The sequence below is a fragment of the Erinaceus europaeus genome, chromosome 4, assembly GCF_950295315.1.
Source record: "Erinaceus europaeus chromosome 4, mEriEur2.1, whole genome shotgun sequence".
Taxonomy (NCBI): Eukaryota; Metazoa; Chordata; class Mammalia; order Eulipotyphla; family Erinaceidae; genus Erinaceus; species Erinaceus europaeus.
The window spans coordinates 74,750,823-74,776,917 of record NC_080165.1 but is presented as its reverse complement, the minus strand read 5'-3'; the positions used below and the strand labels follow the sequence as shown (position 1 = coordinate 74,776,917).

The window sequence follows — 26,095 nt, the reverse complement described above, 5'->3', positions numbered from 1 at the left end:
GCCTGGCCGGCATCCTGATGACATCTCAGGTGGTTCACTTTCTAACAAAGTCCCAAAACCTAGATATAGATCTTTCCACTTCTTTGTGTCTTTTTCAGTTTCTTTGAGTAGTGACTCATAATTTTCAGTATACAAGTCTTTCACTTCTTTGATTAGGTTTACTCCTAGATATTTTATTGTTTTTGTTGCTATAGTAAAAGGAATTGATTTCTGGACTTCAATTTCTTCTAGCTTAGTGTTTGCATAGAGGAATGCCACTGAGTTTTGACTGTTAATTTTGTAGCCTGACACCTTACTGTATTTCCTGATGATTTCCAAAAGCTTCTTGCTGGATTCCTTAGGTTTTTCTGTGTATACTATCATGTCATCTGCTAATAGGGAGAGTTTGACTTCTTCTCTTCCAATCTGTATCCCTTTAATTCCTTTCTCCTGCCTGATTGCTATGGCAAGAACTTCCAACACTATGTTGAATAGTAATGGTGATAGTGGGCATCCCTGTCTAGTACCTGATCTGAGGGGAAATGTTTCCAGTTTTTCACCATTGAGTATGATGTTGGCTGTAGGTTTGCTATATATAGACTCCACTATCTTCAGGAATTTTCCATCTATTCCCACTTTTTGTAGTGTTTTGATCATAAAGGGATGTTGTATTTTGTCAAAGGCTTTCTCTGCATCTACTGATAAGACCAGGTGACTTTTGGTCTTGCTTTTATTGATGTGGTAGATCACATTGATTGATTTACGTATATTAAACCAACCTTGCATGCCTGGGATAAACCCCATTTGGTCATGATGAACAATCTTTTTAATATACTGCTTATCCGGTTGGCTAGAAGTCTGTTGAGTATTTTAGCATCTATGTTCATCAGAGATATTGGCCTGTAGTTTTCTTTTTTGGTTGTGTCCCTGTCTGCTTTTGGTATCAGAGTGATGTTAGCTTCATAAAAGCTGACAGGGAGTATTCCAGTGTCTTCAATCTTCTGGAAGACTTGTAAAAGTAGAGGTATTAGTTCTTCTTTGAAGGTTTTGTAGAATTCATTTGTAAAACCATCTGGTCCAGGACTTTTATTTTTGGGGAGATTTTTGATAACTGTTTCAATTTCACTAGCTGTGATGGGCCTGTTCCTGTTATCCACTTCCTCTTTACTTAGTTTTGGAAATTGGTAGGTATCTAGGAAATCGTCCATTTCTTCCAGGTTCTCTAGCTTGGTGGCATATAGTTGTTCATAGAAGCCTCACATGATATGTTGAATTTCTGCAGTGTCTGTTGTGGTATCTCCTCTTTCATTTATGATCTGATTTATTTGGGTCTTCTCCCTTTCTTGTTTTGTGAGTCTGGCTAAAGGTTTGTCGATTTTGTTTACTCTTTTGAAGAACCAACATTTACTTTCATTGATCTTTTGTATGGTTTTCTTATTCTCAATGTTATTTATTTCTGCCCTAACTTTAGTGATTTCTGTCCTTCTGGTTGCTTTAGGGTTCCTTTGTTGTTCTTCTTCTAGGTCTTTTAGATGTGCATTCAGGCTGTTTATTTCTGCTTTTTCTTGTTTCCTAATATGTGCTTGTAGCTATGAACTTCCCTCGAAGTACTGCCTTAGCTGTGTCCCAAATATTTTGATAGCTTGTGTCTTCATTTTCATTGAAGTCTTGAAACATTTTGATTTCTTCCTTGATTTCCTCTTTGACCCAGAGGTTGTTAAGAAGTGTACTGTTGAGCTTCCACATTTTGGGACTGTTACTAATCTTTTGTTGATTGTTAAGTGTTAGTTTAATTCCACTGTGGTCTGAGAAGATGCTTGGGATGATTTCAGTGCTCTTGAATTGGCTGATGCTGTCTTTGTGGCCTAATATATGGTCTATCCTTGAGAATGACCCATGTGGACATGAGTAAAATGTGTATTCCAGTTTCTTGGGATGAATCACTCTGAAAATGTCCAATAGTTCCAGCTTATCTATCTCTTCATTTAGCTCCCTTATGTCTTTATTGATTTCTGCCTGGATGATCTGTCAAGTTGAGAGAGTGGGGTGTTAAAGTCCCCTACTATGACTGTGTTGCTGTTAATATATAGCTGTAGCTCTTTCAGTAGACGTTTGATGTATTTAGATGGCTTCTCATTGGGTGCATAGATGTTAATAAATGTTAAGTCCTCTTGATTGACTGATCCTCTGAGCATTAAGTAGTGTCCATTCCAATCTTTTTTAATCTTATCTATTTTAAAGTCTATTGTGTGGGCCATTGGCTTGTATGATAGTTTTCCATCCTTTCACTTTAAGTCTGTGTTTAGTCTTGTTGAGTTAGGTGGGTTTCCTGTAGACAGCATATTGTTGGGTTGTGTTTTCTGATCCAGCTTCCTACTCTGTGTCTTTTAATAGGTGAGTTCAGGCCATCGACATCTATTGATATCAAAGATTGAAGATATTTTAATGCCATTCTTGTAGAGTTTTGGTTTTTTTTTCCTCCTCCAGGGTTATTGCTGGGCTCGTTGCCTGCACCATGAATCCACCGCTCCTGGAGGCCATTTTTTTTTCCCTTTTTGTTGCCCTTGTTGTAGCTTCGTTGTGGTTATTATTATTGCCCTGTTGACACAATTTGTTGTTGGATAGGACAGAGAGAAATGGAGAGAGGAGGGGAAGACAGAGAAGGAGAGAGAAAGATAGACACCTACAGACCTGCTTCACCGCCTGTGAAGCGACTCCCCTGCAGGTGGGGAGCCGAGGGTTCGAACCGGGATCCTTACGCTGGTCCCTGCGCTTTGCGCCACATGCGCTTAACCCACTGTGCCACCGCCCGACCCCCCCCCTTGTAGAGTTTTAGAGTGTTCTCATATATGTCCTATTTATGATGGTCTGACTGTTTATAAAAGACCTTTCAGAACTTCTTTCAGGGCAGGCTTGGTGATAGTTGAGTCCTTCAACTGTTGCTTGTCTGAGAAGGTTTTGATGCCTCCATCTAGTCTGAATGACAGTCTAGCAGGATATAGTATAGTATTCTTGGTTGAAAGCCTTTCTCATTGAGCACTCGATAGATATCTTGCCATTCTCTTCTGGCCTGTAGTGTTTGTGTGGAGGAGTCTGCTGCTAATCTTACAGGTTTTCGTCTGTAGGTGACTCTTTGTTTTTCTCTTGCAGCCTTCAGGATCCTTTCTTTATCCTTACTTACTTCCATTCTAAATATGATGTGTCTTGGTGTCTTTAAGTTTGGGTTTTTTCTGAATGGGACCCTCTGGGCTTCTTGAATCTTTATGTCTTTGATGTTGTCTAGACTAGAGAAGTTTTCAGCTATTATGGCCTGAAGAATTCTTTCTTCCTCTCCCTCTCTTTCTTCCTCTGGTAAAGCAATAATGCGTATATTGTTTCTTTTGAAGTCATCCCATAGATCTCTGTTGTTGTTTTCAGCATCTCTTAATCTCTTTTTGAGATCTCTTATTTCTTTTTTAGTTGTATCTAATTCGTCCTCGATCTTGCTAATTCTGTCTTCAGCCTCATTGATTCTATTCTCTCTGCCCTCTACTGTTTTCCTGAGTTCATCTATTTTGTTGCCCTGTTCTGATACTGTTTTAGCTTGTTCAGCTAGTTGTTTTCTTAGCTCAGTTATTTCATCTTTCAGCTCTAATAACCTTGAGATAGTGTTTTCTTCCAGAGTCTCATTTGTTGTTCCTGTATTTCTGATTACAATTCTTTCAGACTCTTTACTCACTCCTGTTATTATTTCCTTAGCTAATGTTTGGATGTTGAACTCCTTATTTTGTGCTTCACCCTTTGTGGGCCTTTTAGCTGGACTGTTGTCCTGGTTAGTTTCTCCAATATTTCTTCTTGTTGGTTTACCCATTTTATATATTATGTTATGAGTTCCCTCTCTTAGTACTTTTAAAGTTACTGATCACTATTTCCTGGATTGACTTGTGTCTAAGTAAGGTAATTAAAGGGTTCACAGTGGTGGAAGTTAACAGTTGTTTCAGTAGTATTTTAATCCCTGAGTTGGAGTTTAGTGATTTAAAAGCCTTTTTTTTTTTTTTTTTTCCTTCTCTGTAGGCTATGGGAGCCTGAGGGCTTCTAACTATAAGTAGGCTTCTTAAACTTACTCACTGACTTCTAACCAAGAGATAAGGCAGGGTGTGGCAGAGATAGTCCTATGGTTATGCAAAGAGATTTTCACAGCCCCACAGCTATGCCAAGGAGGTATAGGTCTTCTCCTGAATTTCTTGGTTAGATCTTGGTCCCCTGGTGTCCCTCCCTGCAGCTGCTCCAGATTTTGAGGGCAGTAGCAGTGGAGACTCAGAGTTGCACTTGGTGTGTCTCCGGGGAGTCCTCTCCTCCCTTCAGCTGTCCCCTTGTTGGTGGAACAGACTGGAGGTGGTGTCTCAGCTGATAGACTGCTGGACTGTTACCAGCCACTTTGTCTCTCCCTAGGCTCCTCTCTGTCACCAGCCAGGTGTGTTTGCACTCACTGGTGGTTTGGTGGGTTCCTGTAGTCGTTCTAGTCCTGTCTTGTTTCAGTCCCAGGTGGTCTCCTTTGGTATTCCTAGTTGATCTGGGAGAGGAGAGGAGAGGAGAGAAACGGATCTGCTGCTGCTCGTAGCCCCGCCTCCGGAAGTCTGACTTGTGGAGTATTTTATGTGGAACATGATCCAAGAATCTATTACATTGAGAACCATACGATGCAACCACTTTTGTCTTGTATATGCTAGAATATTATTTAATCTTTAAAAGTTTTGACTCTTAGAAAATTTCTCATAGTACATTATAGAGTTAGAAATATATGACTCTTTGGTACGCATTTACTTAAGGAAACTTAAGATCAAATAATTTTCCTTCTCATTTTGTGGAGGGAATGCTCATTATAATGGCATCAAATTGATTAAAAAAGAGCTTCAACATTTGACCTCATATGCATACCTCACTTTTTAAGTAAATTGAGATTCAGCTTAGTATAGTTAATTTATTGTGACCTGGTCATTAATGCGTGCTCAGAGAAGAGTCAGTTGGCAGATTGCAATGTTCAGTATATATAGAGGGAGCTAAAGAGAGATAATGCTGTCAATAACAATGACAGCATGTGAGATGTAAATTTATTGACAATTCAAACTTCCTGTACTCACCAGCAACTATTTATTCTGAGTCAGCACTGTTTTAAGGGTCAGGTGGTAGCGCACCTGGCTGAGCACACGATACAATGTGCAAGGACCCAGGTATAACCTTACCTGCAGGGGAAAAGCCTTGCGTGTGGTAAAGCAGTTCTATGGGTGTCTCTCTTTCTTTCTCCCATTCTATCTCCCCCTACCCTCTCAATTTCTGCCTGTCTGTATCCAATAAATAAAGATAAAAAAATTTAAAATGAAAGAAGGTAGGCACTGGCTTGGGACTTAACTAGATCCTGTGGTCTATTTTGACTGTTGACTAAATGGTGGGAGATTTTTAGTAAGTCATTTATGTAGCAGTGACTTCTAAAAAAAAAATCTAGTGATAGGATTACACACTAAACATTCCTTAAATGTCTCATTACTTATCTTTATAATGACCTTTGTAAGGGGCATATTATGGTATGCAAAGGACATTCTAGATAAAAAGATGGAGAAAGTGTGTTTTGGGAAAGTAAGGTGGCTTACTGTGATCAAAGTATTGGGTACAGTTCTGTGTGTTACAGAAAAGATGAAGTTGGAGCCAGGCTGGTTTTATCTTGATTCTATGAATGACAGAAGGTAGGAGTAGTGACTGAGCAGGATGATAATAAAATGTTACAAGCTGAAGAGTGGTATCTATTGTTATACTTCTGGTAAGAATGTAAATCTGATTGGCTTTTCCCTGTAATGACCCAGGCAGTAGACAATTAAATTATGAGCTAAAATAGTGGTAATGGGGGTTAATTAACTGATGATGGCTACAAGAAATATGAAAAAGTTAGAATCACTACGATGTCTGACAGAAGTGAAGCGGACGGGATGACTCAAGCTGGGCCTTAAGCTTGTAGTATAAAAGTACTAGGACTTCAGATAATGAATTTCATGTTCACATTAAGTACAAACGACAGAAGAGTGTAATTAGGATCTTTCTAACTTTATCTTGACAATATTTTATTGTTTAAAAAAGATGATACATTGTCTGAATTTGTAGCAACTAGCACATGCCACATCAAATAAATGAAGATCTGAAACTCTAGAAATTTATGAAAAATTTGGTACCACTAATTCCACATTGTTACTTAAAAATTTTAAATGTGTAGTTTGTTTACTTTGTTCTTAAAATTAACAAAGCTGAAAAGCAGTTTTCCTAAAGCATAATTTTGTGGAAATTGGAGGAATGAACTCTATATTAAGTATTTCCAAAGAGTTCTGGAGACAAAAGATGGTGGCCCTTTTTTTCCAGCAGCTGGAATCCAAAAGATCTTGAAACCAGTCCTGAAAAGCTTGCTCCTATGCAAGAAATCCTGGTGGCTTTTGAGAGGAAGATAGAAAACTAATCTGGAAAATTTCAAGTGGTAGTAGAGGTGAGTCATTGACATGAAGAATTTATCCAGGCACTACAAATACTTATTTTCTCTTTCTAATAGGTTTTTCAAAGTATACATTTAGCTAAGGCAGAAGTCTTCATCTTGTATGTTCTAAAATTTTTGTGAATAAAAAATGGTAGTACAAGTAGTATTTTCACTCCTGCAGAAAAACAAATACACTGAAATTCCAATTACTTTTCAGTTGCTATTTCTTTTAAGATGATGATCTTGAGAAAGATGTGGTATAAAAATGCCATGCTTATATTTGTATTGTGAAGGTAAGATTTTCTTGGGTGATATTTTAAAGCTTTAAAAAAATTTATTTGAATTAGATTAAATTATCAGGACTTTGTTTTCTGATAGGAGTGAAGAAGGGTGCCTGTGAAGAGGAAGTCTCTTTTTTCTGATCCATAGGTTACTTGGTCCTCTACCTAAGCTCCCCAGATCCTTTTAATTAGAAATAATGCAGGATTGATATAACCCTCCTCTTTCATTGTGTGGGGGAATGGAAAGTATATGGAGAGGTTACAAACTTTAAAACAGCACACAATATGTAAAGTGAATAGTCTCCCTCTCATTTCTATTCTTTAGTAATCTAATCTCCCTCATAGGAACAATATATACTTACTAGTTTTTATTTTAACTTATTCTTCCTGAACTTATGTATATATACAAACATACTAGCAGTATACATTTTTTGGGGGGAGGGTCAGAGTCATTACCAAGTCTTCACTGCTTAGGGTGACTCAGAGAGATGGAGATAAAAAGGTAGATTGAGAGAGAGAGAGAGGGAGAGAGAGAGAGAGACAAGGAGGGAGGGAAGGTGGGAGGTACTAAGAAAAAGAGGAGGAGGAGGAGGAGGAGGGGGCCAGGTAGTGGCACACCTGGTTAGGTGCACATAGTCTGATCCCATTTGTAGCCTCCGATTCCCCACCTGCAGGGGAGTTGCTTCACAAGCAGTGAAGCAGGTCTGCAGGTGTCTCTTTTTCTCTTCCTCTCCTCCTCTCCCCCTCTTCCCCTCTCCCCCTCTCCCCCGTTTCTCTCTGTCTTATCCATTAAAATGGAAAACATGACCACCAGGAGCAGTGGATTCGTAGTGCCTGCACTAAGCTAAAAGGATGTACAAGGTGGAGAGAAAGCTCCCCCCAAGGTGTCCTATTTATTAAACATTGTCTGGACTGGACTGGGTTGGTTTCACTTGGGCTAAGGCAAATAGAAACCATACACTGAAGTAGTTTTTAATCAGTTAAGTTGAATTATTCAAAGTAAAAAATTCTAAAATTTTGGAAAATTGAAGAGAAGAAATAATTTGACAACTTTTATTTTCAAGAGAATTGAATCAGTAATTTGGAATTTCAGGTGGTATGTCATTTCATTCACTTACTGTTATATTGATAACTTGAACATGTGTACATTATTAATACTTAATTTGTATATTTATTTATTTATCTTACCAGAGCACTGTTCAGCTCTGGTAAAATATGGGTATAGGGAATTGAACCTGGGACCTCAAGAGTCTCAGGCATGAGAGTTTGTTTGCTTAACCATTATATTGTCTTCACCAACATGTGTCCAGTTTGTTTCTGTTTGCTCCTGGTACCTCTTATTTTCTTTTTCTTCTGAGTAAAACTATTTTTGTGTGCTTCTTACTTACCATCCCTCCCTTAACTTGGGGTGTCCCACTAACAAAATAGTGGTTTATATATACACGAATGCACACATATATAACACACATAGTACTGTTACACAAAAATAAAATTTCCTATATATTTGTTTGCTTGTTTACATATTCTGTGTATTTTTCATCTCTACTTTTGTTAAATTTTTGTATGTTGTATCTTACTAAATTACACAAATTCAGTAATAAAAGTAAATTAAAAGTGTTTTTAACATTCACAATTCTCTACAGTCTCTATCAACACTGAAAACAGAACACTTTTGAAATACAGAGAGAGGGAGAGAAAGACACCTGCAGACCTGCTTCCCCACTTGTGAAGCGACTCCCTGCAAGTTGGGAGCCCGGGCTCGAACCGGGATCTTCCCGCCAGTCCTTGCGCTTTGCGCCATGTGCACTTAATTCACTGCACTACCGCCCGACACCCCTCAGGAAGTTTTTTTTTCTTTAATTTTTAAAATTCATTTAAAAAAGGAGACATTAACAAAACCATAGCATAAGAGGGGTATAGTTCCACACAATTCTCACCACAAGAACTCTGTATCCCATCCCCTCCCCTGATAGCTTGCTTTCCTATTCTTTATCCCTCTGGTATTCTTTATCCCAAGGTCATTGTGGGATGCAGAAAGTGGAAGGTCTGGCTTCTGTAATTGCTTCCCCACTGAACATGGGCTTTGACTGGTTGATCCATACTCCCAGCCTGCCCCTCTCTTTCCCTAGTAGGGTGGGTCTCTGGGGAAGCAGAGCTCCAGAACACATTGGTGGGATCGTCTAGGGAAGTCTGGTCAGCATCATACTAGCATTTGGAATCTGGTGGCTGAAAAGAGTTAACATACAAAGCCAAACAAATTGTTGAGCAATCATGGACCTAAAAGCAGGAATATTGCAGATGGAGTGTTGGGGTGGGGGTGGGGGATCCTCCATTTTGTAGATATAGCAATATTTGTAGGCATATTTTAAAGGGCCTGTAGCTATACTAGTCTCCCCCCCCCCCCCCCCCCCCGACCCTGAAATCTGATATGCAGTTGGATCCAAGTTATTGTCTGGGGAGGTGATGTCATGGCTGGAAAAGGGACAGAAAGCTGGATCAGGGAAGAGAGTATCTACCTAATATGGGGAAGGGGTATAAGTATTGTTGACTGTAAACCCCATTGATTTGATTTGGTCTGGGGCCCATAATAGCTTAGGAGCCTATGTGACCTCTGCATCCCTGTAGATCTGAGCTCACATTCTGTGGTCATGATTAGGAACATTCCAAGCTGCCCCAGTACCAACCCATCTTCCTCAGAGTATGTTGTCCATCCTCCCTTTGGAGGATGGAACATTCTCTATAGTTCTTGATCCAAGTTGAGGGAAAGGTCCTATGTGGGACCCACAAAGGGGTCTACTTTGTTGTTCCTGATAGAGATGACTGGTAACAATGGGGAGAGGGATTTATTTGAGGTCTAGGCCCATTAATGTCTGTTTGAGAATCTCAGGACTCCCTGATTAGGGCCAAGGCTAATGGGGCCGCCTGATAATGACTAAAGAGTCATCGTTAAAGTATACCAGTCTCTTGCCCTTATTCAGCTTTTGCAGTCCTTGCTTTGATATGGTTAGCTTTGGAGTGAGTGAGGGAACTGTAATAGTAAGTAGGTGATGAGGGTATCTAAGTCTAATTAGATACTATTTCCTTAGGAACTTTATAGTGACTCACTGCAGACTATTGTGTACTTTTGCTTTAAAGTTTATATTTAGCCCTAATTTATGGATACATGTGAACATATGCTGTCTCACAGGACCTGGTCTATATCTAGGTTTTGGGACTTTGTTAGGAAGTGAACCTTCTGGAATGAAATTAGAGAATACTATGAAAGGAAAGGTATCACCTGAGTTATGAAGGTGAAGCATTGTCATTCCACACCTGAAGTCTCTGGACACAGTCTGAAATGAAGCATGCTGAGGTGGTACTCGTTGCCTTGATTAGGTTGGAGTTGGCGGAGGCAATATTATTTGGTATGAATTGAGAGAAGCATGCAGGAAAGGAGCCCCACCCTAGAGGTTCGAGGGCTGGGGGAAATAAAGGCTCTATAGTGGAAATGTGAGGTTCCTACTGTGTTAGGGTTCAAGAAGACAATCGTTAGTTATAATCACATTGCTTGGTAATTGGGTTAACTTTGAAAAGTCCTTTTGTTAGGATTTGCTGTATAATATCCAATATCACCATAATTTATGTCCTTTGACATTATTTGTATATAGCTGTGCCACCAGTTGCTTCTGTTCTCCCTGGTCTAGGCTTTTGAGAGAGTCAACATATCAAAGACTCAACCTATGTTTTAAAAAGACTCAGTCTGCTTTAAATAAGGAAGTATTTTGTGAAATTGATCTCACATGATGCGTGAGACTGTGTAGGTAGTATTTATGCACTGAACTATGTGGGGCAATGACCAGTATATAGCTTATGTGTTAATAAGCATAACATACTTTTCATAGTAGGTTTTGAGTTTTTTTTCTTTTATTTATTTAAGAAAGGAGACATTAACAAAATCATAGGATGGGGGGGGGTACAACTCCACACAATTCCTGCCTCCCAATCTCCATATCCCATCCCCTCCCCAATAGCTTTCCCATTTTCTATCTCTCTGGGAGCATGGACCCAGGGTTCTTGTGGGTTGCAGAAGGTGGGAGGTCTGGCTTCTGTAATTGCTTTCCCACTGAACATGGGCATTGACTGGTCGATCCATACTCCCAGTCTGCCTCTCTTTCCCTAGTAGGGTGAGTCTCTGGGGAAGCAGAGCTCCAGGACACATTGGTGGGGTCTTCAGTCTAGGGAAGCCTGGCCAGCATCCTGATGGCATCTGGAACCTGGTGGCTGAAAAGAGAATTAACATACAAAGCCAAACAAATTGTTGAAGAATCATGGACCCAAAGGTTGGAATAGTGGAGATGAAGTGTTGGGGGATACTCACTGCAAACTCTAGTGTACTACTGCTTTCAGGTATATATTTGCCCTGGTTTATGGATACGTGTGAACATATGCTCTGTCTCCTGGAACCTGGTCTATATCTAGGTTTTGGGAGTTTGTTAGGAAATGAAGGACTGTCCACTGTCATTACTTTTCAACATAGTATTGGAAGTTCTTGCCATAGCAATCAGGCAAGAGAAAGAAATGAAAGGAATACAGATTGGAAGGGAAGAAGTCAAGCTCTCACTATTTGCAGATGATATGATAGTATACATACAAAAACCTGAAGAATCCAGCAGAAAACTACTGGAAGTTACTAGGCAATATAGCAAGGTGTCAGGCTACAAAATCATTGTACAAAAATCAGTGGCATTTCTTTATGCAAACACTACATCTGTAGAAGAAAACATCCAGAAATCACTCCCATTCACTGTTGCAGCAAAATCAATAAAATACCTAGGTGTAAAGCTGACCAAAGAAGTGAAAGGCTTGTATACTGAAATCTATGAGTCACTATTCAAGGAAATAGAAACTGATACCAAGAAATGGAAAGACATCCCATGCTCATGGATTGGAAGAATAAATATCATCAGAATGAATATTCTCCCCAGAGCCATATACAAATTTAATGCGGTTTTGGGGTTCTTAAGTGTGGTTTATTTTACTTCCAGAAGAAGCTTTTCTTTTTAATTATATAATAGTGATTTTGGAAAAAGCCAGTTTATTAAAAATAATAGAAGATAAAAGGAGATACTTGTGGGTTATAAAAAAAACTTAAAAAATTCAAACATCTTCCCAATTTAAAATAGTATTTGATTTTTATTTTATGTTGTAATATGAAATTCTTCCTCTACTGACAATGTATAAAATGAAGACAGACAGGATTTGATAAGAAAATAATACTTTTAAAATGTTCTACCCAAATGACATTTGTTGTAACTATGAACTATGTATATATCACTCAGACCTCATATACTAATTTATTCTTCTTCAAGTAAATGTATTAATGTTCAACATATTCATATAATCTTTTGTTAAGAAATTATCAGAATTTTTTTTCTTGGGATCACCCTGGGCCTTCACTCTTTCAGCCTGACATTATCAAATATATAGAGAGACAAAGAGGGAGACATCACTAAAATATTAAAGTTTCCTCCAGAGTAATGGGAACTGGGTTTGAACCTGGGTGCATGCACTGCAAAGCAAGTGTGTTATCCAAGTGAATTATTTCACTGACTCTAAACATATTTCATCTGCCTGCCTGCCTGTCTTTATCTAATGTAAAAGAGAGAGAAATCAAGATCAGGGCATTTGTGGTGCTGGGGATGAATCTGGGATGCTACTTAGGCAAGTCATTCACTCTGTTAACTGAACCACCTCTCTTACAACTCATCATATTTTCTGTTTATTAGATCCTTGACTTGTTTAAATTTAATTTTCAGTAAATTAAAGTTTTAGAGACTAAATACCATTTTGAAATATTTTTTAAAACCAACTTAATAGAAGCTTTGACTTAAGAATAATCCTTGTTTCATACTTGAAACTTGAGAGAAAAATATTAACAGGGAATGCTTTAAAGCCAAATACTTTTTTAAATTGGTAAGATTTTTGAATTATAATAGTTTATTTCATAACCCACAAGTATCTCCTTTTATATTACATTACATTACATTACTACTACTACCACTACTACTAATAATAATACTTCTTTAACCAGAATGTTGCTTAGCTCTGTCTTATGGTAGTCTTGGGAATTGAACCTGCCTCTAGCTCACAGTTTCAGGCTTGAACATTTTTGCATAGCAATTATGCTATATCCCAGGCCCAGTATTCCTTTTATTGTGAAGTGAAAAGTAGATATAGAAAATTTAAGCTCTTTTGAATGAACTAGATTGTAGAAATTATAGTAGTTCATTACCTATATAACTCTTAAATGTCATTGTAGTTGTAAACAATGAGAAATTTAAGCTTGCCTTTTCTTTTAAAAGGGCTCCTCACCCCTGCACCCTTTCTCCGTTTCTTTCCAGTTTACCCATGTCAGCTCTGGAAAACTGAGTCTTAAAATTGTTCAATGAGTAAGTGATTAAAGTTCTCCTTTTGCAAAAGGCTTTTAGATGAAATAACCTAAAGGGGAAAAAATGTTTTTAGTGATAGGAATGATTTTTTAATAATGGAGGCAAATTCACAGTATTCTATTTTGTTGTGAAATTTTCTGAATATTTATCTTGACTAGCAGACACATGGCATTAATAAGACTTACAGCTTGGAAGTTAGGGAACTTGATCCTTTTCTGAACCCTGAAACTGATTCATTGATTACCCTGTTAAAAAAAATCATGTAACTTCTTTGTGCTTTATTTTTCTATTCTATAAAATGAAAACTGAGCAAATGTAAAGTGAAAACTGAGCAAACTTAAAGGTAGAGAATCTGGTGGTTGCTATATCATCCCTTTTTAGATTGAATGAAGCTTGAGATGTCTAAACTACTAATGGCTCATAAAGTTCCTTTCAGGAACAAAAACTGATAATAACTTTGTACTGTTTTTTAACATCTTGCAACTTTTGTTTTTTCTTCTGTGAAATTAGGACCAATTTTCCTTGAAATTTAAAATTGTATTGCAAATAATTTTTATTATAGTATAAATAATATATATGCTGTAATGTATGCTATATATACTTAAATATAAAACAAATGTTTTAGGCTAGTTGCTTCTCATTGGAGCCATTAGACTATTTTCAAATGCAGATAGCAAAGTTTACTCTTAAGAGTCAATACAGTAAATTTTTGTTTTTTATATGGCCCTTTCTTACAGTATTCTGAAACATTGAGGACATCTATTTTGTACTATATTCCTTCCTATCACTTCCCAAATGCCATCTCCTAATGATGCTCCCTCATCTTTCTGTTAACTAACCTTCCTCACACCCTTCTCCGTTCTTTTTTTTTTTTTTTTTTTTTTAGAAATTTAGTTCTCTCGACATTTTTTATCTTTAGGAAATATTTCTCTATGTATCTAGTGCCATAAAATTATTTTCCTCTCTTTCAGACAGTCTCTCTCTCTTACACACACACACTCTCTCTCTCAGCCACCCACCCAACCATACCTGTAGTCATTGTACACATACACAAATGCATATGAACACCAGATAACATTTTATTTTCCAGTTATTTTTCCTATAAAAATAATTCAAATCATAACTATGAAAATAAAAGCATATATTAAATCCTTCACATTTATGTGACATACATAGATCCAGTCACATCCAGTCAGTGCTTCCTGCATAAAAGGCTCATTATATTACATCATTTCTCTCTTTCAGCTTTTTATGCCACTTTTTCCTTCAGTTTAGTTGTAATGCGTAGTATCTCTAGAATATTAACTAGCTTGGTATAATGTATATGCATATCTTGTTTGTAGTAATGTTTTTATTTTGCTAAAATAAAGTAGGAATGATTTGCATTAGTGAGAATATTTTACATAATAAGGACAATTTTATTTACTGAGTAAATCATCTAATTCAGGAACTTTGAAGTATGAAAATGAAGGTGACTAAGGATTAGTGAAATATGGCATGTATATTAAATTCCTGTTTGTATGTATATTGCATTTAATGTACATGCATATAGGTGCTGTTAAATTTTCTGTTGGAATTCCGTGTAGTCCTGTTTATTTGATAAGAGTTTCCATTGGTACTATCCACATGTTCCCATTTATTTCTAGTGAACTTATGACTTCTTGCATGATATGTTGTGTACTCTTTTATCAGTTGAGCTGTCTCTTGCAAAAAAAATTCTGGATCTAGTTCTTTCAAGTTTTTTTCTTCCCTGCTCCTGCCGCTGGGCGCTTGTATATGCATGATTCTACTACTCCTGGGACAGGTTTACTATTACTATTATTGTTGTTGCTGTTATTATTCTAAAATGTATACATAATGAGAGAGAGTAAGACAAGGAGAGGTATGTCACCACTCCATTGTCAGTGGAGCTTCTGCTGGTGCTGTGGGGTCATTTTGTGGTGCCAAGACTTGAACCCAGCTTCTTAGGTATGATAACATAAGTACTGTCTGGGTGAGTTGTCTTCTGACCCATTTCCAAGAGTTTAATAATACTTTAATGGTTCAGTACTTTGAGTCTTCAAATTCTTACCATAGCACCTGTATGCAGAGCTATTTAAATGCAAGATAAGAATTTAAAAAATTTAGGAAGGATAAACTGAAAATGCTAAAATTTTCTTTCAATACACAGGATTACATATTTTCTCTATTCACAACTAACTTTTTACACTTGTATGCTTCATGACATAGTATTGGGCTGTCAGAAAAGTCATGGTATTTTTCTGTCTTTCTCTGCAAAAAAAGCCTTGTGACTTTTCTGACAGTGCAGTAGAACTATGTTTTTACTGTCAGCCCACCTTCTGTGTTCTCTCCTTACCTCACACATTTTTGAATCTTGGGCTAATTTTGGTTTGGCTTCTGTTTTTTTCCAGAGTTAATTAACAAAAATCTTTTTTTTTTTTTGTTTTTTGTTTTGCTATTTTTATGTCCCAATCCCTTATTTACTTTCTCAGTATTTCTAGAGGAAATATTTAGAAATCTCATTTACTCTACTAGGATACTTAATATAGAGCTTGGTGGAATGTGTATCCAGATGTGAGTGAATACAGGTATTTTGTGTACTTTAAAACTCGGGAGAAAAGTCACTAAATGTTTTATCTGAGAAAAGATAATTATTCCATATACCTTTTCTGGCTTCAACTCAAGGTTATAGGTAGTAATTTGTCAAACTTGGGTTGTTTTCTTCGGGGGTGGATATCCAAAAAAAATTGTTAGAACTAATCTTTCTATCAGTTAAAGCATTTTAAATAACTTTAAATGATGTATTATTTTGCTTACAGATGTATTTAATGTATCATTAATTCCTAATGTAATAGTATATTCTGGGAGTGCTGTTTAACTATTCCTTTCTCACAGATCACATTGGAACCTAATTAGTTCAACTGGCTGAAGTGAATAACTGAATATGCCTCCTGATCAGTGTTTCTTTTACTTGAGGTTTATAGATTTTAGGTGGGAAGTCCTCTGAATTCCTGAACTAGTATGTAAATTTTGTTTTGGTTTTTTAATTTTAAGATTTTTTAATTTAGTAACAAGAGTGGGAAGAGAACCAGAGCAACAATTTGCAAAATAAGGTGCTGGGATTGAACTTGGGACTTCATGTTGGCAAATTCTCTGCGTTAACATTGTGCAACTCTCCTGATTATGTTAGTATTTTTTTTCCACAGGAAAATACATTAGAAAACTATGGATCTATGTATGTCACATAAAAGTGAAGGATTTAATATATACTTTTATTTTCATAGTTATGATTTGAATTATTTTTATAGGAAAAATAATTGGAAAATAACAATATGTTATCTGGTGTTCATATGCATTTGTGTGTGTGTACTTTTAATTTTCATATGAGTAATGAAAAACCTTGTTTTTGAAATTACAGTGTATGCAAGATATGGGAAATACTAAAGCAAGACTACTTTATGAAGCCAATCTTCCAGAGAATTTTCGAAGACCACAGACAGATCAGTATCCTTTAAAATTTCTTTATTGTAGGTTTTAAAAGAACTCCTTTTTTTTTTTTTAAAACCAGAGCACTGATCAGCTCTGGCTTATAGTTGTGTGGGGGATTGAACTTGGGACTTCAAAGTCTTAGGTATGAGAGTCTCTTTGCATAGCCATTATGCTACTTACCCCTCGCCCCCAAGAACTCATTTCTTATAGTTCCTAATTTTACTGTTAGTAATTAGGAAGATGTGAACTTTATCACTATTATTCATTAAAAATAAAAGTTTCTTGTGTTGTGCTTTGTATATAGTGCTTTGTATGATCTTCAAGTAACTAATATTTCTATGTAGCTTAGTACTAAATATAAAGTATTATGACTGATTTTTCTTGATTGACTTTTAACTGTTGATTGGAGAGCTTGTTTTCTTTAAATGATTACTAGATATTTGATTTTTACTCCTTTTCATTATATTTTAATCATTTGCAATGGGGTTTTCTTTATATAGAAACTATTTATGTATAACAGTTTGCCATGTATGCATTTAATAGACACATTATATATTTAATGTCAGTGAAAGTACTGAAGTAGTCTTTTCTAATATTTGTTACTTTTCCACTAAAATTCCATCTTTGTCGTACACTGTAGTACTGTGTTGCTTTTTCATTTTTTGCTGTAATAATAGAATATGTTAACCTACTGGTATACTAAAAATGTCTGTGTAGAACAATAATCTTAGAAATAACAGGCCATTGGAAAAAACATGAGGCAGGACAGAGGTGGCCAGTTAGCTGAGTCTGTTTTCCTTTGCTTCTGCCACAACAGTAAAAACATACTACACAAGATTTATATAATAAAAAGGAATTTATCTAAAAACTAAAAATATATAAAAAGAATATTGAAAATAAACCCTTATGAAACAAACAGTGTAAGGGAACAAGTAATCACAAGTGAAGACAAGCTTTTGGTCTGAAACTACAGCCCTTGAGGGTAGTGTATCAGAGGGGATGAGGAAGGGGAGGGTTATAAGGGTACAGAGATAATGGTGCTTTGGAGGTGGGAGTGAGGTGTATAACACCTCATAGAGGTGAGAAATTGTACTTCTGAAACATAGTTTTGTAAGCCAGGGTTACCTAAAAAACAAAGCTAGTATAAAAATTTTAGAAATAACAGGCTTTTCTATATATTTTCCTATTTGTAGAAAGACCTTTTAAATCATGACATAAAAGCTAATATTTATTTATATTTTACTTTTTTTTTGCTTCTGCTTCCCCTTTCCCTTCCTGCAAATTTAGCAATCTGATATTCAATGCTACTTTTAATATAACAAGAAGCCAGGGTGAGAGGAGGAGGTATGCTCTGGCAAAATAAATAAATAAATAATAAACAAAGAAAAACTCTGTGATCAAAGTATGAAGGTGCAATGAAATAGGACATTAAAGCTTTTAGTGTGACAGACTAAGGGGGGGGAGGGGGAGTTAAATGGTAGAAGAATCTTACTCTTCATATTGCAGAATATTCCCAATGCTCTGTAGAGCATTTGGGTCTTACTTCATTGATTCAAAGAGTTTGAGTTTGAAAATCCATGAATGGCTTTGAAGCAAAAGAAATAATAACTTCTTCCACAGGAAGATTACTTGGAGATGATACTGGAGTCAGACCATGTAGAATATTTATATAGCCAGGGAGTTGGGCGGTAGTGCAGCAGGTGTTTAGCGCACGTGGCGTGAAACACAAAAGTCAGGCGTAAGGATCCCGGTTCAATTCCCCAGCTCCCCATCTGCAGGGGAGTCTCTTCACAGGCGCTGAAGCAGGTCTGCAGGTGTCTGTCTTTCTTTCCCCCCTCTGTCTTCCATCCTCTTTCCATTTCTTTCTGTCCTATCCAACAACAACAATAATAACTACAACAATAAAACAAGAGCAACAAAAGGGAATAAATAAATATATTTTTTAAAAAGAATATATATCCTTGAACTGAGCAATAATGAATATATAAAAAAAATAGTAACCTGGAATGTGGGCAGGGAATAATCGGGAAGATAGGAAGAAAATGAGAAAGCTGGAACAATTGGGATAATTTAGAATTGCTTTTGTTTCTCAGAAGGACACTGAGATAACTGCAAACTTTCTAGCTTAAGTAAGGTAAAACTTATTTCTGGAGAGAAGGAATTCAGGACCAAGAGCAAGTTTAAGGGTTAGCAATGGTGCAGGAAGGATTCAGAGGACCTAGTGGGGGTTGTATTGTTATATGGGAAACTGGGGAATGTTATGTATGTACAAACTATTGTACTTACTGTTGAATGTAAAACATTAATTCCCCAATTAAAAAAAAGTGAAAAAGAAAGATAATGGGTACATTGAGGTATATGTTGGAATTTATATGTAGAGGTACAAGAATGCAAAAGATGCTGTTGCTTGGAAGAGTCAAATAGCAGTGATAGCAAAGTGCTGGGTGCTGCTATGTTTTAGGCTATAGTCCTTTATTACTCCTTTATATTGTGAGGGAAATTCATGATGTGTTTTTGCATAGAAAAACAGAAAATATGTCATGACTTTCCTGACAACCAAATAGGAACGGTTCTATTATTTGCCATTTTGCCACTCTGACCATGTTTTCAGATAGGAGGAGTGGCATCAATGCACTGGAGCTTCTCTCAGTGCTGTGGTACACCTCTCTCGGTGTCAGGGTTTGAACCTAGACCCCTTCATATGGTAATTCATGAATCCTAGCATTGAGCTATCTTTCTGGTTGGTTGGTTCCTCTCTCCCTCCCTCCCTCCCTTCTGTTTTGTTGAGAATCTTGGGAAATACTGTTTTCTTTCTTCGCTGAAAAATAAAAACCTAGGGCAGAATCTTGAGAATACATGGAAATATAGAAAAGGAAATGAATAATGTCCTTGCTGGTTGTTCCCAAATGTTTGACAGTTATATGAAGTCTTGACTTTTTCCTGCTTATAAAAAGATAATATAATGGTTGTCACAACCCACTTTTGGTCTAAAGAAATGTGAAGTAGTTGGTTAATACTGTTAAGAGTGTTCTCCTCTCCCGGACCAACTAGGAATACAAAAGGAGACCACCCAGGACCGAAACAAGACAGGACAAGAATGACCACAGGAACCCACTAAATCACCTATGAGTACAAACACGTGTGGCTGGTGACAGAGAGGAGAGAGGAGCATAAGGAGAGATTAAGTGACTGCTAACAGTCCAGCAGTTTTCAGTTGAGACACCACCTCCAGTCTGCTCCACCAACAAGGGGACAGCTGAAGGGAGGAGAGGACTCCCCAGAGACCCACCAAGTGCAACTCTGAGTCTCCATTGCTACTACCCTCAGAATCTGGAGCAGCGACAGGGAGGGACACAAGGGGACAGAGATCTAACCAGGAAACTCAGGAGAAGACCTATACCTCGGTGGCATAGCTGAGGGGCTGTGAAAGTCTCTTTGCATAACCACTGGTTTATCTCTGCCACACCCTGCTTTATCTCCTGGTCAGGAGTCAGTCATTAAGCTGAAGCCTATTGATAGTTTAAAAGCCCTCAGGCTCCCATAGCCTACAGGGAAGAAAAAAAAAAAAGGCTTTTAAACCACTGAGCTCCAACTCAGGGATTAAAATACTATTGAAACAACTGTTAACTTCCGCCACTGTGAACCCTTTAATTAACTTACTTAGACACAAGTCAGTCCAGGCAATAGTGATCAGTAATTTGAAAAGTACTGATAAAGGGAACTCATAACATAATATATAAAATGGTTAAAACAAGAAGAAATATTGGAGAATTGAACTAGGACAAGAGTCCAGCTAAAAGTCCTCCAGAGGGTGAAGCACATAATAAGGAGTTCAACATCTAAACATTAGCTAAGGAAATAATAACAGGAGTGAGTAAAGAATTTGAAAAAATTGTAATCAGAAATACAGGAACAACAAATGAGACTATGGAAGAAAATACTAATTATCTCATGGTTATTAGAAAGCTGAAAGCTGAAATCGCTGACCTAAGAACGCAACTAGCTGAATAAGCTAAAACAGTATCAGAACAGGGCAACAAAATAGATGAACTCCAGAAAACCGTAGAGGGCAGAGAGAATAGAATCAATGAGGCTGAAGATAGAATTAGCAAGATTGAGGATGAATTAGAGACAACTAAAAAAGAGATCTCAAAAAGAGATTAAGAGATGCTGAAAACAACAACAGAGTCCTATGGGATGACTTCAAAAGAAACAATATACGCATTATTGGCTTACCAGAGGAAGAAAGAGAAGGAGAAGAAGAAATTATGGCATTTTCCAGGCCATAATAGCTGAAAATTTCTCTAGTCTAGACAAAATCAAAGACATAAAGATTGAAGAAGCCCAGAGGGTCCCAAACAGAATTAACCCAGAACTAAAGACACCAAGACATATCATACTTATAATGGAAAGGAATAAGGATAAAGAAAGAATCCTGAAGGCTGCAAGAGAAAAACAAAGAGTCACCTACAGACGAAAACCCGTAAGATTAGCAGCAGACTTCGCCATACAAACACTTCAGGCCAGAAGAGAATGTCAAGATATCTATCGAGTGCTCAATGAGAAAGGCTTTCAACCAAGAATACTATACTATATCCTGCTAGACTGTCATTCAGACTAGATGGAGGCATCAAAACCTTCTCAGACAAGTAACAGTTGAAGGAATCAACTATCACCAAGCCTGCCCTGAAAGAAGTTCTGAAAGGTCTCCTATAAACAATTAGACCACCACAAATAGGACATATATCAAAACACTCTAAAACTCTACAAGAGTGGCGTTAAAATATCTTCAATCTTTGATACCAATAGATGTCGATGGCCTGAACTCACCTATTAAAAGACACAGAGTAGGAAGCTGGATCAGAAAACACAACCCAACAATATGCTGTCTACAGGAAACCCACCTAACTCAACAAGACTAAACACAGACTTAAAGTGAAAGGATGGAAAACTATCATACAAGCCAATGGCCCACACAATAGACTTTAAAATAGATAAGATTAAAAAAGATGGGAATGGACACTACTTGATGCTCAGAGGATCAGTCAATCAAGAGGACTTAACATTTATTAACATCTATGCACCCAATGAGAAGCCATCTAAATACATCAAACGTCTACTGAAAGAGCTACAGCTATATATTAACAGCAACACAGTCATAGTAGGGGACTTTAACACCCCACTCTCTCAACTTGACAGATCATCCAGGCAGAAATCAATAAAGACATAAGGGAGCTAAATGAAGAGATAGATAAGCTGGAACTATTGGACATTTTCAGAGTGATTCATCCCAAGAAACTGGAATACACATTTTACTCATGTCCACATGGGTCATTCTCAAGGATAGACCATATATTAGGCCACAAAGACAGCATCAGCCAATTCAAGAGCACTGAAATCATCCCAAGCATCTTCTCAGACCACAGTGGAATTAAACTAACACTTAACAATCAACAAAAGATTAGTAACAGTCCCAAAATGTGGAAGCTCAACAGTACACTTCTTAACAACCTCTGGGTCAAAGAGGAAATCAAGGAAGAAATCAAAATGTTTCAAGACTTCAATGAAAATGAAGACACAAGCTATCAAAATATTTGGGACACAGCTAAGGCAGTACTTCGAGGGAAGTTCATAGCTACAAGCACATATTAGGAAACAAGAAAAAGCAGAAATAAACAGCCTGAATGCACATCTAAAAGACCTAGAAGAAGAACAACAAAGGAACCCTAAAGCAACCAGAAGGACAGAAATCACTAAAGTTAGGGCAGAAATAAATAACATTGAGAATAAGAAAACCATACAAAAGATCAATGAAAGTAAATGTTGGTTCTTCAAAAGAGTAAACAAAATCGACAAACCTTTAGCCAGACTCACAAAACAAGAAAGGGAGAAGACCCAAATAAATCAGATCATAAATGAAAGAGGAGATACCACAACAGACACTGCAGAAATTCAACATATCATGTGAGGCTTCTATGAACAACTATATGCCACCAAGCTAGAGAACCTGGAAGAAATGGACGATTTCCTAGATACCTACCAATTTCCAAAACTAAGTAAAGAGGAAGTGGATAACAGGAACAGGCCCATCACAGCTAGTGAAATTGAAACAGTTATCAAAAATCTCCCCAAAAATAAAAGTCCTGGACCAGATGGTTTTACAAATGAATTCTACAAAACCTTCAAAGAAGAACTAATACCTCTACTTTTACAAGTCTTCCAGAAGATTGAAGACACTGGAATACTCCCTGTCAGCTTTTATGAAGCTAACATCACTCTGATACCAAAAGCAGACAGGGACACAACCAAAAAAGAAAACTACAGGCCAATATCTCTGATGAACATAGATGCTAAAATACTCAACAGACTTCTAGCCAACCGGATAAGCAGTATATTAAAAAGATTGTTCATCATGACCAAGTGGGGTTTATCCCAGGCATGCAAGGTTGGTTTAATATACGTAAATCAATCAATGTGATCTACCACATCAATAAAAGCAAGACCAAAAGTCACCTGGTCTTATCAGTAGATGCAGAGAAAGCCTTTGACAAAATACAACATCCCTTTATGATCAAAACACTACAAAAAATGGGAATAGATGGAAAATTCCTGAAGATAGTGGAGTCTATATATAGCAAACCTACAGCCAACATCATACTTAATGGTGAAAAACTGGAAACATTTCCCCTCAGATCAGGTACTAGACAGGGATGCCCACTATCACCATTACTATTCAACATAGTGTTGGAAGTTCTTGCCATAGCAATCAGGCAGGAGAAAGGAATTAAAGGGATACAGATTGGAAGAGAAGAAGTCAAACTCTCCCTATTAGCAGATGACATGATAGTATACATAGAAAAACCTAAGGAATCCAGCAAGAAGCTTTTGGAAATCATCAGGAAATACAGTAAGGTGTCAGGCTACAAAATTAACAGTCAAAACTCAGTGGCTTTCCTCTATGCAAACACTAAGCTAGAAGAAATTGAAGTCCAGAAATCAATTCCTTTTACTATAGCAACAAAAACAATAAAATATCTAGGAGTAAACCTAATCAAAGAAGTGAAAGACTTGAATACTGAAAATTATGAGTCACTACTCAAAGAAATTGAAAAAGACACAAAGAAGTGGAAAGATATTCCATGTTCATGGGTTGGAAGAATTAACATCATCAAAATGAATATACTCCCCAGAACCATATACAAATTTAATGCTATCCCCATCAAGATCCCAGGCACATTTCTTAGGAGAATAGAACAAATGCTACAAATGTTTATCTGGAACCAGATAAGATCTAGAATTGCCAAACCAATCTTGAGAAAAAAGAACAGAAACGGAGGCATCACACTCCCATATCTCAAATTGTATTATAGGGCCACAGTCGTCAAAACTGCTTGGTCCTGGAACATGAATAGACACACTGACCAGTGGAATAGAATTGAGAGCCCAGAAGTGAGCCCCCACACCTATGGACATCTAATCTTTGACAAAGGGGCTCAGACTATTAAATGGGGAAACCAGAGTCTCTTCAATAAATGGTGTTGGAAACAATGGGTTGAAACATGCAGAAGAATGAAACTGAACCACTGTATTTCACCAAATACAAAAGTAAATTCCAAGTGGATCAAGGACTTGGATGTTAGACCACAAACTATCAGATACTTAGAAGAAAATATTGGCAGAACTCTTTTCCACATAAATTTTAAAGACATCTTCAATGAAACGAATCCAATTACAAAAAAAGACTAAGGCAAGTATAAACATATGGACTACATCAAATTAAAAAGCTTCTGCACAGCAAAAGAAACCGCTATCCAAACCAGGAGACACCCCTCACAGAATGGGAGATCTTTACATGCCATACATCAGACAAGAGTTTAATTACCAACATATATAAGGAGCTTGCCAAACTCAACAAGAAAACAAATAACCCCATCTAAAAATGGGGGGGGAGGGGAACACATGGACAGAACATTCACCACAGAAGAGATCCAAAAGGCTGAGAAACACATGAAAAAATGCTCCAAGTCTCTGATTGTCAGAGAAATGCAAATAAAGACAGCAATGTGATATCACTTCACTCCTGTGAGAATGTCATACATCAGAAAAGGTAACAGCAGCAAATGCTGGAGAGGGTGTGGGGTCAAAGGAACCCTCCTGCACTGCTGGTGGGAATGTCAATTGGTCCAACCTCTGTGGAGAACAGTCTGGAGAACCCTCACTAAGCTAGAAATGGACCTATGACCCTGCAGTTCCTCTCCTGGGGATATATTCTAAGGAACCCAACACACCCATCCAAAAAGATCTGTGTACACTTATGTTCTTGGCAGCACAATTTGTAATAGCCAAAGCCTGGAAGCAACCAAGGTGTCCAACAACGGATGAGTGGTTGAGCAAGTTGTGGTATATATACACAATGGAATACTACTCAGCTATTAAAAATGGTGACGTCACCGTTTTCAGCCGATCTTGGATAGACCTTGAAAAATTCATGTTATGTGATATAAGTCAGAAACAGAAGGAAGAATATGGGATGATCTTGCTCTCAGGCTGAAGTTGAAAAACAAGATGAGAAACGAAAACACAAGTAGAGCCTGAAATGGAATTGGCATATCACACCAAAGTAAAAGACTGGGGTGGGTGGGTGGGGAGAATACAGGTCCATTACGGATGATAAATGACATAGTGGGGGTTGTATTGTTAAATGGGAAACTGGGGAATGTTATGCATATACAAACTATTATATTTACTGTTGAATGTAAAACATTAATTCCCCAATAAAGAAAAAAAAATGCTGCTAAGAATGTAAGATGGCATCCTTGACCCATGAGACCTTCTCCTAGGGATATATCTAATGCAGCTTAAATTTTCTTTTCCTTAGTTATTATAGCAATTTCACTTTAACCTTTTGATTTAATTGTGAAACTGATTTGGAGGTCTCATTAGGGAGCCTAATAAAAAAACAGGCCTCTTTTTCTTTTTTTCATGAACATTTTTAAACTCAGTGCTCTTTGAACAGTCTAATACTTGATCACATTTTACTGTTTTAAATATAGCATCTCAAATCTAGAAGCAATTTGGAGCCATCTAGCAAAACTCACACGATATGGGTCTTAAAGGCATTTTAAACAAAATTTGTCATTTTTTAAAAAGCTCTACAATTTACAAATTTTTTGCAGATGTGGCTATGAAAGTGGGATGTGGTGATTTTTTAGGTTGCCTGTACTAGTGCATGACAAATTGATAAACCTTTACATTCAGGTTTTCATTATTAAGATATTTTGTCTTATTTAAAATTTTTAATTACTTCATTTTCATGACATCTATTATGTACCCAAGTTAATAAGCAGTTCTCCTTGGAGCTTTTCAAAAGTTTACTTCTGTAAGTGGAGTGTGCTTGGTATTGGAAAGTTTTGTTCTGGGTAGAC

At 37.1% G+C, this 26,095-nt stretch overlaps 1 protein-coding gene across 3 annotated transcripts in view; it reads left to right on the top strand.

Moving 5' to 3' along the window:
• Positions 1–26,095, top strand: part of SMAP1 (small ArfGAP 1) — a 129,732-nt gene that overhangs the window by 42,972 nt on the left and 60,665 nt on the right. For all 3 annotated transcript variants that reach the window (XM_007529037.3, XM_060189991.1, XM_007529038.3), the window contains exon 3: positions 16,600–16,685. In XM_007529037.3, coding sequence (XP_007529099.1) covers positions 16,600–16,685 — 86 coding nt within the window. The remainder of the gene's footprint in view (positions 1–16,599; positions 16,686–26,095) is intronic.